The 12,957-nt window shown below is 42.7% G+C and overlaps 1 protein-coding gene across 1 annotated transcript in view; it reads right to left on the bottom strand.

Annotated features, from left to right (window-relative positions):
• LOC113083287 (integrin alpha-L-like) overlaps positions 1-6,631 on the bottom strand; it is a 39,968-nt gene extending 33,337 nt beyond the window's left edge. Inside the window, exons 1-3 of the mRNA XM_026254433.1 lie at positions 6,424-6,631; positions 2,955-3,069; positions 2,763-2,857 (exon numbers count right to left, since the gene is read on the bottom strand). Coding sequence (XP_026110218.1) covers positions 2,763-2,857; positions 2,955-3,069; positions 6,424-6,457 — 244 coding nt within the window. The 5' untranslated portion in view covers positions 6,458-6,631. The remainder of the gene's footprint in view (positions 1-2,762; positions 2,858-2,954; positions 3,070-6,423) is intronic.
• Between the last annotated feature and the right edge of the window lie 6,326 nt (positions 6,632-12,957).

The raw sequence follows: 12,957 nt of genomic DNA on the forward strand, positions 1-12,957 counted from the left end.
CATGAAGGTAATTGAAAATCAGGAACAGATAAATAACTCCTCCATTTTGTATCCATCTTATTTTTAAGTTGTTCATAAAATCTTGACTCCACCAAAGCTATATACAAAAGTCGCTTGCTGCTTTCAGAAAAAGACATATGTTGAAGTTGTTTTAAGGAAAGAAGTTGTCTCATATCTCCATTATCCTGACAATTATATGTTGTTACAAATAATTCAGGAAAAAAAACTTTGATTTGAACCATTAACACAATAATCTTCAAGAAACTTGTTAAATGATATAGGAAATTATGATTTTAACTTGCTTAAAACATTCTTCACTATCCTTTCTGGCTTCTTACCTTTTTGTTTAGTTATTTCTTGTACTGAAAACCATGTACTATGTTCTGTGTAAACTAAATCTGCCACTTTTAAAACCCCTGATGAAATAAAAGTGTTAATTCCAACATTTGGCATGTTAGACGGATAACATAGCCATGAGTTATGAAAAAGTTCTTCAAGTCCAAAATGACTCTCTCTTTGCATTTTAAAAATACTCCTTGCTCCTAATACAGACAGGTAGAACTCATTTATACCCAAACCTTTGATTGCATCGTTAGAAATAAGGAATAAGTGTCTATCAAATCCCATTTTACTAACTGCTCGTAATACTGCTAACCCATACATAATCCACGGTTGTGGATCAGTGTTATACAGCAGTTTTTGAGCTGATTGTAGTCTCATAGCTTTCATTTAGCGGTTAGATCAATGAGACCCTGACCACCCTCAAACACAGGTAAATTCAGAAACCCTGGATGAACCCAATGATGTCCTCCCCAGAAGAAATTCACAAAGTGTTTATGGAGTAGCTGTAAAAGTCCAGCTGGAGGGTCTAAAACAGTCAGTCGATGCCACAACATTGAAGCAGCTAAGTTGTTTATCACTAAGACTCTTCCTCTACATGATAACTGAGGCTGAATCCAGTTCCATCTCTTCAATCGTCCTAAAATCTTTTCAACCACTCCATTCCAATTCTTTGCCATATACTGCTGAGTGCCGAAAAAGATTCCAAGGATCTTCAATCCGTCTGTGTTCCAGTGGCACTGTTGTGGGAGATGAGGTGGAACTTCTTCCCGCCACTGGCCACAAAGTAATGCTTCCGTTTTGTTCCAATTTACCTTCACTGAAGATGCTTTTTTGAAACCAGTCTAGACACTTCCTCATTTAAAAAATGTCTTCTTGAGATCTTATTATGACTTTGACATCATCAGCATAGGCAATACAACATAATACTGTAGTTTCTGATATATTGGGAGTGAGAACTGAAATACCTTGTAGCTTTTCTCTGAGAACTCTCAATAAATGTTCGATGGATATTGAATATAAGAGTCCTGAGAGGATGCATCCTTGTCTTATGCCTCTACGCACAGGAAAAGTTCTTGTTAGTGATCCGTTTTAAAAGTGAAGTGACATTCAGCCAAGTATGGCGACCCATACTCAGAATTCATGGTCTGCATTTAACCCATCCAAAGTGCACACACACAGAGCAGTGAACGAATACACACACACACACACACACACACACACACACACGGAGCAGTGTTCATCATTTATGCTGCGGCACCCGTGGAGCAGTTGGGGGTTCGATGCCTTGCTCAAGGGCACACCTCTTTGGTTTTTCTTCAACATACAAAAAACATCTGTGTAGAGTATCTTGATCCATGAGATGAACTGTTCTCCAAAACCAAAAGCTGATAAGGCATTAAAAAGGTTTACGTGATCGACTTTGTCGAACGCCTTTTCCTGGTCAAGTGATAAAAGGCCCACATCAAGTCCATAAACCTCAGTAAAATGCAATAAATCTCGCACAAGAAAAAGGTTATCAATAATAGAATGTCTTGGAATACAATAAGACTGGTCTTTATAAATTATTGAAGCCATGACATTTTTCAAGCGGTTTGCTAAAAAATAAACCTTGTTCATACCCAACATTAGGAGGAGCATATACATTAATAAAGGAAAACGACAAACCTTGCAAAGTAATATCTACTTATTGCATTCTTCCAGGAATAATTTAGCTCATTTTGGAAGCGTTACCCTGAACACTTTTTGATATGAGATCAGCTACTCCAGCACTTACACTGGAACCATGGCTGAGAAAGAGCTGGTTACCCAGAGAGAGAAGAGTGTGTGCTCACTGTCAGACAGGAGAGATCGAGACAGAGACACACTTCCTCCTGCACTGTCACAAATACACCTCCATAAAAGACATATATACTTTAACAAATTCAATAAAGAACTTTACAGCCATTAGTGAAACAGAGCAATCAAAGATAATATTAGGAGAGGGACACACAGCAGCACTGGCTGCGAGATACGTGTGTGTGTGTGTGTGTGTGTGACCTCAGTGTGTCTGACCCTATTGTGCACCACAGTGACCCTTAGTATGTTTGTGTATTTGTATGCAAGTTAAAGACTGTGGTATCAAATGTTTACACAAATGTTATAATTTGTTAGTTTAATATTATAAAATGTTATAATAATCAGTTCCATTACTGTGATGTTAATTTTTTTGTTATAATTTATTTTTTCTCTACATGTACACCAAGCTTTGGCAATATTGTATAATTTACATTCATACCAATAAAGCAATATTAAATTGAATTGAGAGACAGAGGGACAGAGAGAGAGAGCGAGAGAGAAAAGGGGGGGGGGGTGGTCACCAGCTCAGTATAAAGCAGTGTAAGTCCACAGCAGTCACTGGTAGATGGCTGTGCTGCTGATACCTGGCCGCTGCAGTCGTGTGCAGGACTGTAGATCTGCTGTGCAGCTGTACATCTCCCCTGTTGAGTTTCCTTCTAATGGAGCTCCAACAATGATCCTGAGAAACACACCAGCACAACCAATCAGACATTCCCATCAGGAAACACCTAGCAACCACACAGAATACCCTAGCAACCAGTGTGTGTCTGACTCACTGCTTCCTGTTTCCAAACTCGGTCTGATAAACGCTGTAACCAAAGAAACCTTCCGGCGTGCCGTGAAATCTCAGTGGATGTTCAGTGTCGATGTTGAAGGACTCTGAAAGAGACGCTGGAGAAGCAAGAGAGAGAATGTTGAGACATCAAGAGATGCTTGTGAGACTTCTTTCTCAATGATTCTTTCTGGTCTAGAGAATGTGGTGTGAGGAACATGAGAGATCTCTTTATTGTCTCACTGGAAAGTACCTTCAGTCAGAACCAAACTCCTGCTGTCTGAGGAGCAGTTGAGCCTCCATGTCAATACTTAGTGCTAGTTTTAAACAGTAACTAGTTTAAGTTTCTCTTCAATGCATAGCACTGTATACAGTATGCAGCCATCATGAACTGCACGGTGACACAAAGGTAGAGGATCCAAAGGCAATATATTTCATGAAGGGGTAATCCACAATCATATACCCAGGTAATCAGTCCAGACCATAACAAACTAGTTATTTTGGTTACTAGTTACTGTGGTAAAAATCACAGGCTTATTTCTAATCCAAAAACTAGAGATCAACCAATATATCGATTTACTGATATTTCCCCCAATATTTAAACATTTTATCATAATCGAATATCGATTTTGTAATATCAGATTCACAGATAAAATGCCGACATCTTGTGGGTGTTTTGAGAATTGTGCGCAGGTAGTGATGGCAAGATGAAGCCTCATGAAGCATTAAGATTTTCAGTCAAGTGGTTCACAAAAGGATTCATTTCTGGAAATTTAATTTGCTCACAATACCACCTGGTGGCCAACGAGCACTGGCTCCCTATCAAACATCATATAGATTTTAAAATATTGCTTATTAGTTATAAAGCCCTGAAAGGTTTAGCACCTTAGTATTTGAATGAGCTCTTGTTACATTATAGTAATTATAGTAATCTGTGGTTGACACACTGTTTTCCTAATTAAAGTTGTTCTATTTTTTTTTTTAATGCAATTTTTGTTTAAAGCGATATATATTCATAAAGGTGACTTGACTTGACAAAACTCTAACCCTCTCACAATAATCTCTTTAAAACTTTAGAAGACATCTCATCATCATCATCATCATCATCATCTGTAAAACCCGACAAGTTAACTTAACTCAAATCGTTTGAGGAAACCGATTGCCTTAAACCATTTAAGTAGAAAAAACTAACAGTTATGAGTACTCTGAACTTAATTCAGTTGATTTCACTGAAAGCAGATATACATTGCAATTAAGTGATTAACTGAGTGATAATTGTGAATTAGTGATGAACAGCTGCTGTTAACAAACAGAATCACTGAAGAAAAGAGAAACACAAGAACTACTACAACTGACTTCAGACACAGCCTTAGATGAAATCAACTGAAATAAAATACATGAAATCTCTCAAGATCTGATGAAACAACCCCACAAACAGCATCAGCAGCTCCACTTATTAATAACCAGACTGACTTTATTTCTTTCAGACGTCTACAGAAGATCTTATTGAGAATGAACTAAGGTTTAGATGTTGATTTATTGTTTCATTTGAAGTAACCATGTAACCACGCGGAAAATCGGTTCATAGCCCTGCTTCAGTAGTGTGATGCCTCACGAGAGGCGACCAAAATTTCTGACATGTCAGAAATCCATCCGACCAACCGGTTGCCAGTCAGGAGAGGTTAACCGCCTCTTGTTTCCCCTTGTAAACTGCACGAACACTACATGATACACGACAATGCTGAAAATTGTCCCGACCGAAAAAGAGTCGCACGAGTCAGGCTCAAAATCGGATGAAAATCGCACAGTGTATGCCCGGTCTAAGGCTGTATTTGAAGTCAGTTGTAGTAGTTCTTGTGTTTCTCTTTTCTTCAGTGATTCTGTTTGTTAACAGCAGCTGTTCATCACTAATTCTCAATCAGTACTTAGTTAATCACTTAATTACTTAAATGCAAAGTTTTAAAACTTACATGGTTTAAATCAAGGCAATCTGTTTACTCAAACGGTTTGAGTTAAGTTTACTTGTTTGTTTTACAGTGCACTGTGCTCAGACTTTTCTTTTACAAAGTGTGCACCAAGTCAAATGTCTCAATATGAGCTCAAACATTTCTATCAAATATTATGTGTTAATAATCAAATTAGTTGAGTCATTAGACATTTATGTGACTTGAAGAATTATGTGAGTCAGTTTTGATAAAGTCATTGGGTACATTACTGTTTCCAACAACAAATGTTGTGCACTGTAACCTGTACAGCTCTATTCCCTTACTGTGTGTCAACAATTTAGACTAATGTAACCTTATTTCTGCATAATTTCGCTCTTAATATAGCCTTAAACTCTGAATTTATGGGTTGTTTTTACATCATTTATTAGCTGTCAAGTATTTGACCTGATGCATACTTTGTAAAGTTGTTGAGAACACCTCTGAAATAAAGAGTCAAATGTGAGAGAAAAGTGTAGGAGAAAAGCCTGAGCACAGTGTATGATGATGATGATGATGAGAGCTCTTCTAAAGCTTTAAAGGAGACCATTGGGAGAGTGTTACAGTTTTGTCTCAGGAGACAAGTGTGAGAATCAGGAGACTCAAACAAAAGTCTCAGTTTGATAAAAAGTAACCTCATTTCTGTCTAAGAGAATTGTTTGAGATGTCAAAGAGATCACTTTTGATTTTTATGTAGTGTGGGGTTTCATAAGAAACTGTTGTTTTGGGCTGTTCGGTTTTTCAGTGTCTGGAAGCCGTTCAAAGAGGAAAAGCTATGCTTGTGAGGCAACCCTGACCCCTTTTTTTTATTTTGGGTGTGTTCAGTTCCTGAAGGAACAATACTCGGAAACCCTTTAGAGAACACAAATTCACTAATAATTATTAATAATGAATGTATGTTCAGTGTTCCTTATACTAAAGCCTTAGCCGATACTCTTCTCAGCAGTCTGGACTGTCTTTTGTACTTTTCTGACATCTGATTGGATTGCTGAGCCAAACAAACCAGCCTAGAAAATTCATTCTAGTTTTGGAGAATCGATATCTCTCAGAACAGAACAGAACAGGATTCCATCAGTGAATATGAGAGCTAGAATCTCTCCTGCTGCAGTGAACAGTGTAATAACAGAAGCGCTGCATTCCCCTAACAAAGACTGGGACGCGCAGTGTTTGTATGACACTGATCACAGTTAGGAATCAGAATAACAACACACAGCAGCATTACAACGCTGTTCCTTTCTCACAAGAACGAGCTCTGGCTCCAGAACATGAGTCATGCAGCTGTGAGTTATTGAAAACATAACTTACACACACACACACACACACACACAGCTGAGCCCCGCTTCAACTTAATGTAAATGTATGACAACCTCTAAATGAACACAAATAGTTTTACATAAATTTCTCATGAGTCAAACAAACACAAACATCAACTAAGAAAATTAAACATTTCTTACTAATGGATGATTTGTATCTTATGAAGAAACCTCTCACCCCACATGAAGAGAATCCAGATGTGCGTCTCCATTCTGCTGCTGCAGCTCTGTATGTGACGAGATTGCTCAGATTCCTCGGAGCTTCAGGTCAGTGCCAGAACCCCTCCTTCATAGTTTTCAGTGGTGTATAGAGTGGTGTATAAAGTCATTCCTTCCAAGTCACAAACGAGTCTTGAGTCAAATCCCAAGTCCTCAAAGAGTTAAAGTTAATGAGAAAATTAAGTGACTTAATAAATGATGATTGTGAATTAATGATTAACACCTGCTGTTATTAAGATTTACAGAGGATCAGATGTTGATGTTTTATGTACCCTATCCCAATGGTACAGCTTTGAGGGTACACTCTCAGAAAATAAAGTACATAATTGTACCTTTAGGGGTACAATAGCTTGTCACTGGGGCTGGACCCTCAAGGGTACAGTTTTTTTACAGAGGTGGGAAGTCCAGCAGCTGATTTCACCAGAGGACGAACCAAGTCATTCCTTCCAAGTCACAAACGAGTCTTCTCAAGTACTCAAAGAGTTAAAGTTAATGAGATAATCAAGTGATTAATTAAATGATGATTGTGCATTAGTGATTAACACCTGCTGTTATTAAGAATTACAGAGGATCAGATGTTGATGTTTTATTGGTTAAAATGATGCCACCATCATGGAGATCAGTGTTTGGATTAGTTTTGCTCTTGACCCTTGACTTGTTGTGCTAGATCTCTCTTTGTAGCTCAGCATGTGGTGTTGTGGAGAAGAAAGAACTGTGACATATGAAGATATAGTCATAATGAGCTGGTTTACCTATGTGGCAAAGTGGTCTTTTTGCAGCAATATTCAACACTCAAGAGATATACAATAGACTACGCCACCCTGGGACTATACCAGGGAATCACAGTTCACTTAAAATGTTATAAGGAACCCAGGTTCATTCCACTGAATAAAATGAGCAAGAGACGTGGGTAGCAAAATAGAGTTTGTTTATTAGTACAAAAGTTTAAAATGCAGGAATAATAGTCACCCAGCCAATTACTAAGCTGGAAATCACAATCCACAATAAGGATTCACATTTACTTCGGAGCTGTAGCCTATTGGCATCAAATGGGCTAAGAGAGGGAGCAAAAGAGGAGAATCACACTAAGTGCACACACACACACACACACACACACTCACTCCAATACCCGTGATTTTATCAGTGGTGCTCACACAGCATAACACAGCACACGGTGAAGGAAAGCCTCACTGCCGTCGGACACACAGCTCCTGTAATTGTAATACAAAACAAAATAAATCAAATCAATAGAGATTAATCAATAAAAACTTATTAAATGCAGGGGAGCAAAAGAAACCCTTCCAACATAAAGAAAAGAAATAAATTCTAGCTTAAACATCTAGATAATAACACAAAAGGAAAAGGAAAATAAATTTAAAGACAACAATGTCCAAGAGAAAATCTCAGCATTCTGAACCAGTCCAAAATGAGAAACACCACAAAGGGAAAATGAAGAAATAAATATCTGAATGAGCGCGGCCCTTGAACTCGTTATTTCCCAACGTACGAGGAAAAGATCTTTAAAATACAGTCACAGTAGGAGCAGGTTTTAACAAACAACTCCAAAATTGGGCCGCGCTAAATCACCCAGGACAAAATGATGAAAACACACAGCAAAAATATACAGAAAAGAAACGAAAGCAAATCCAGCAGGAACAAAACAGCAGCGTGCTTCTATATGTAGTAGGGAAATGCAGCACGCACAGTCTTAGCCCCTAACAGATAAGAAGACGATTAGTAAACTAGTTATAGTTTATGAACAGCAATCGGAAATATAAACACACATACCAAATAACGCAGCCGTTTGCCACACCAGAAAGCAGAGCTGACGTCAGTATCCACGGGATAGAAATGAAGTAGATGCCAAACAGCATATATTGGATGTCCCCACTCAAACGGTAAACACACGGGAATGCTGCGGTAAAGATAAACATAGCTGACCCCCACACCACATCACCTAAAACCTCTGGAAATATACTAAATCTTACGTACCTGGGACTAGGCAGTGTAACGAGCCAGACCGCACGTAACGGTTGTTTACAATAGACTCTCCAGTGTACGCAAAACCCCACAAAATGACACAAGCGGTGTTAAAATGCCCAAACGGCTGTGTTTTAACCACAGACCTCTGTTGAATGCCGGTAAACAGGAAGAGCGCAGGCACAGAACAGATGACGCACATCCGGCCCGCACCAAACAGCCATTTATACACACCTCCCTGCGGGAAGATAGGCTACCAATAACATGACGTCACTACAGGGAGGATCTGACTAATCTGCCACAATCTACCCCTACTTTTTGTATCGTCGCCCCGACGATAGAATACGGCAACCCTACTTATCAATTCCAAGGCCTGTAAATGACAGAGATCCCACTAGAGACAGACCCACCTAGGGGCACAGCCTCACCAGGCACCTCCACTGACCGTGGCAGGTGATGGACATTGGAGTGCTGGCCTGCTCTGGGTCTCGTTGATCTCCGCAAAGCCATTACCTCAGTGCCTGGTGGGCCTACAGACACAGTAACAGATCCCGGAGCGAGACCCATTTCTCCAGAACGGTGTTGTCCTTGGGCTACTGGTATCCCAGGTACCGTCACAGGGGGGCAAGGGTCCAAGATATCCAAGGGAGCTTGGACAGCTGCAGGGACTAAATTACTAACAGCCGGACTCTGAGCCTGGGGGGTTTCAGGGACGAACAGTAGCAAATCGCCCTCGTCTGGCTCATCCTCTAAAGGCAGCGCCCCCTCCACCAAAGGCCTATCCTGAGGGCTCGAAACTGGACGGTCCCCTAAAATCTTAGCCTTCAACAAAGAGCGATGAACATGCCTTACCTTACCCAACTCCTCAACCGGTGCAATTGTATATACTGAACCCCCTTCAACAGGTGCCTTCACTACTTTATACACAACTGGGCTCCACAAGTCTTGGATCTTATGGCGACCTCTCATGCCACACTCACGGAGGTAAACCAACTGGCCCTCCTCAAGTGACACACACCGCACATTCTGATCATGATGTGTTTTACGTCTCTCCGCGGCCACCCTTAGCCGATCACGTGCCCCTTCAAAGGCCACATGGAGCCTAGTTTGATGTTCCACAACCCACTCATGAACATTACCTACCCCCACCTCCTGGACTCTGCCCAACAAAAAGTCAACTGGGAGCCGTGGTTCTTGCCCAAACATTAGGAAGTATGGAGACTCACCAGTGGTCTGATGCGGGGTGGTGTTATAACAGAAAAGTACTTGTGGAAGGCAAGACACCCAGTCCCTCTTCCGAGAAACAGGCAATGTACGGAGGAGATTATGCAACGTCCTATTGAAGCGCTCGCATTGGCCATTACCAGCCGGATGGTAAGGAGTAGTGCGAGACTTCTCGACCTTGTACAACTGACAGAGCTGCTGGATGAGAGAGGATTCAAAGTTACGGCCCTGATCGGAATGAATCCGACCAGGGACCCCAAACTTGTAAAACCACTCGGCCACAAGAACCTGGGCCACAGTCTCCGCCCGTTGGTCCCGTGTGGGGATAGCCATGGTGTACTTCGTGAAGACATCAGTCATCACGATGACATTTTCAACTCCTGAACGAGAGGGTTCAAGCACAGTAAAGTCAATGGCTACGATCTCGTTAGGTCTTGATGCCAACAAATGGCCCATAAAACTACGGGCAGTGGGACCCCCATGCTTAGCAACTTGGCACCTTTCACACTCCTGGCACCATCGTGCCACTTCTGAGGACATTCCAGGCCAATAGCACCGCTGCTGTACCAACTCAGTGGTACGCTCATTCCCCTGGTGCCCATGCTCCTGATGAAGCTGCCTCAAAACCTCAGATTTTAAGGTAGTGGGTAAAATCAATTGAAAACACTCCTCACCCCCATCAGAGCGGAACACTCGTCGATACAATACACCCTCTCTCTCAATGAACCGATCCCACTGACGAAGCAGGATCAATCCCAGCCTAGACAACCGTTTGCGTTCTTCCGCTCTAGGGAACACCTTTCGTTTCCAAAATGGCAAAATTTCATTAATCACAGGGTCTGCCTGTTGCAAAGAGCTCAATTCTGCAGTGGTATAACTGGGCAGGGCTGTGATCACCGCTTGAGTGGCTTGAACAGCTACCTGCGTACCAGCCCCCTGCTGTACAGCACGAGGAACTGCAGTGCCTGGAAGCAAGTCCCCTAACATGCTAGAGTCGAGTGGGTGCTGCCTCGACAGAGCATCTGCGTTTCTATTACATCTGCCTGATCGATACCTCACCTCAAAATCAAAAGCTGCAAGTTGTGCTGCCCAACGCTGTTCAGTCGCCCCAAGCTTTGCCGATGATAGATGGCTAAGGGGATTGTTGTCGGTGAAAACAACACATTTGTGCCCCAACAAATATTCACGGAACTTTTCAGCCATGGCCCACTTGAGCGCCAAAAACTCTAATTTCATAGAGCTATAGTTGTTCATATTGCGCTCAGTGGGCCTAAGACTGCGGCTGGCATATGCAATTGGCCGCACGGTTCCTCCCTGTTCTTGGGAAAGAACTGCCCCAAGACCACTGAAACTAGCGTCAACCTCCAGAATAAATGGCAAAGTAAAATCTGCGTAGGCAAGCACAGGGGCAGAGGTGAGTTTCCTCTTTAAGGCTTCAAAACTATCCTGACAAATCTCACCCCAGGCACCGTTAAAACTCACCTCTCTACGTTTCTTTGTCTTGCCACCTGCCAGTTCGGCCACCAATTTATGCAGAGGGGCCGCCAACCTGGCAAACCCCTCCACAAAACGGCGGTAATAACTGGCAAAACCCAGGAACGAACGCAACTCGGACAGACTTGTAGGAGTGCGCCACTGAGCTACCACTTCAATTTTACTTGGGTCTGTGGACACACCTTGAGACGACACCACATGCCCTAAATACTTTACCTCACGTTGAAAGAAGGCACACTTTCCTAACTTGGCTTTTAGTCCTTCAGCCCCTAACCGACCCAAGACCACTTCCAGACGCTCCAGATGTTGAGCCACCGAGGAAGAGAACACCACAATGTCATCTAGATACAAGAGCAAAGATTGGCATTGTTGGTCACCAAACAACCTCTCCATCAGACGTTGGAAGGTACTGGGAGCGTTACAGAGACCAAATGGCATCCTATTCCACTCGAATAGGCCAAATGGGGTACAGAAAGCAGTCTTAGGCCGGTCAACTTCAGTGACAGGTACCTGATTGTACCCGCTGGCTAAATCCATAGTGGAGAACCAGCGGGCACCAGTCAGGGCATCAAAGGACTCCTCAATACGGGGCAAAGGGAAGGCATCCCTCCTAGTTTTAGAATTAAGTTGACGATAGTCTACGCACATTCGTAGACTACCGTCTTTTTTCTTAACTAAAACAATGGGAGACGCATAGGGGCTGCAGCTTTCCCTGATAACCTGTGCCTCAAGAAGTTGATTAATGTGGGACTTTACTACCTCATATTCCGAAGGTGGTATACGCCTGTACCGTTGCCTGACAGGGGTATCGTCCAGAAGCGGAATATCATGGGACAAGAGGTTAGTGCACCCCAGATCACCCTCATGGGCTGAAAACACAAATTTGTACTTGTGAAGCAAAGCCCGGACCCGGCTTTGCTCTTCCCCTGCCAAAACTGACAAATCTATGGCATCAATCTGGTCCTCCACAGTAGAGGGGACCAAGGAACTATGGGAGCCTACAGTAGCAGTTAAGGACCTTACTTCAGTAATACCTTCTGGCAAACTAATGACAAAGACACCACTCAATGTGCCTAAAGACGTCCTGGGGTAAAGAATCACCTCAGTGGTACCCACATTCACAACCGGGATATACACCGTGCCCCGGGTCACTTGAACCAGTGCGGGGGAGGCCAACAAACCAGCAGGTAAGCCTGAATCTGGAGGCTCAAACAGCACGGGACCGGAAGCATAATGTTCTGAGCAGGTTGCCGCTACCAGCTTCATGGTACCACCTGGAATGTGACACACGCCCCGCCCCCGCACCCTAACCCCCCAACACGATCAACAGAGGTCTGGACACTAACCTTACTACAATGTTGTAATGCCTTTGTGACGGAGCTAGGGGCCTGTGACACCACCGGTAAGTCAAAAAGGGATGTACCATGTTGTCCAAAAAGTTCCTGGTAGCACCGGCCAAGGACATTCATCCCCAAAACACCCGGGACATGTCCACCGGCGCCACCAGGAGGATCTCGGACAACCAGCACTCCACACTCCGGTACTACTTTACCACAAAGTTCGACATCGAGCTCCATATACCCGATATAAGGAATCGCAAGACCATTCGCAGCGGTAAGTTGCAACCATTGACACGACCTAAGACGCTCCTGCCCCCATGGTTCAAAATACTGGTGAAAGCAACTCTCGGTGATCGTGGACACCATGGAACCGGTATCCACTAAACATGGCACTTGAACACCACCGATGAGCACATTAAGATGAGGACAGGAGGACACCAAACGAGAGACAGAAT

The sequence above is a fragment of the Carassius auratus genome, unplaced genomic scaffold (assembly GCF_003368295.1).
Source record: "Carassius auratus strain Wakin unplaced genomic scaffold, ASM336829v1 scaf_tig00037531, whole genome shotgun sequence".
In the NCBI taxonomy this organism is placed as follows: Eukaryota; Metazoa; Chordata; class Actinopteri; order Cypriniformes; family Cyprinidae; genus Carassius; species Carassius auratus.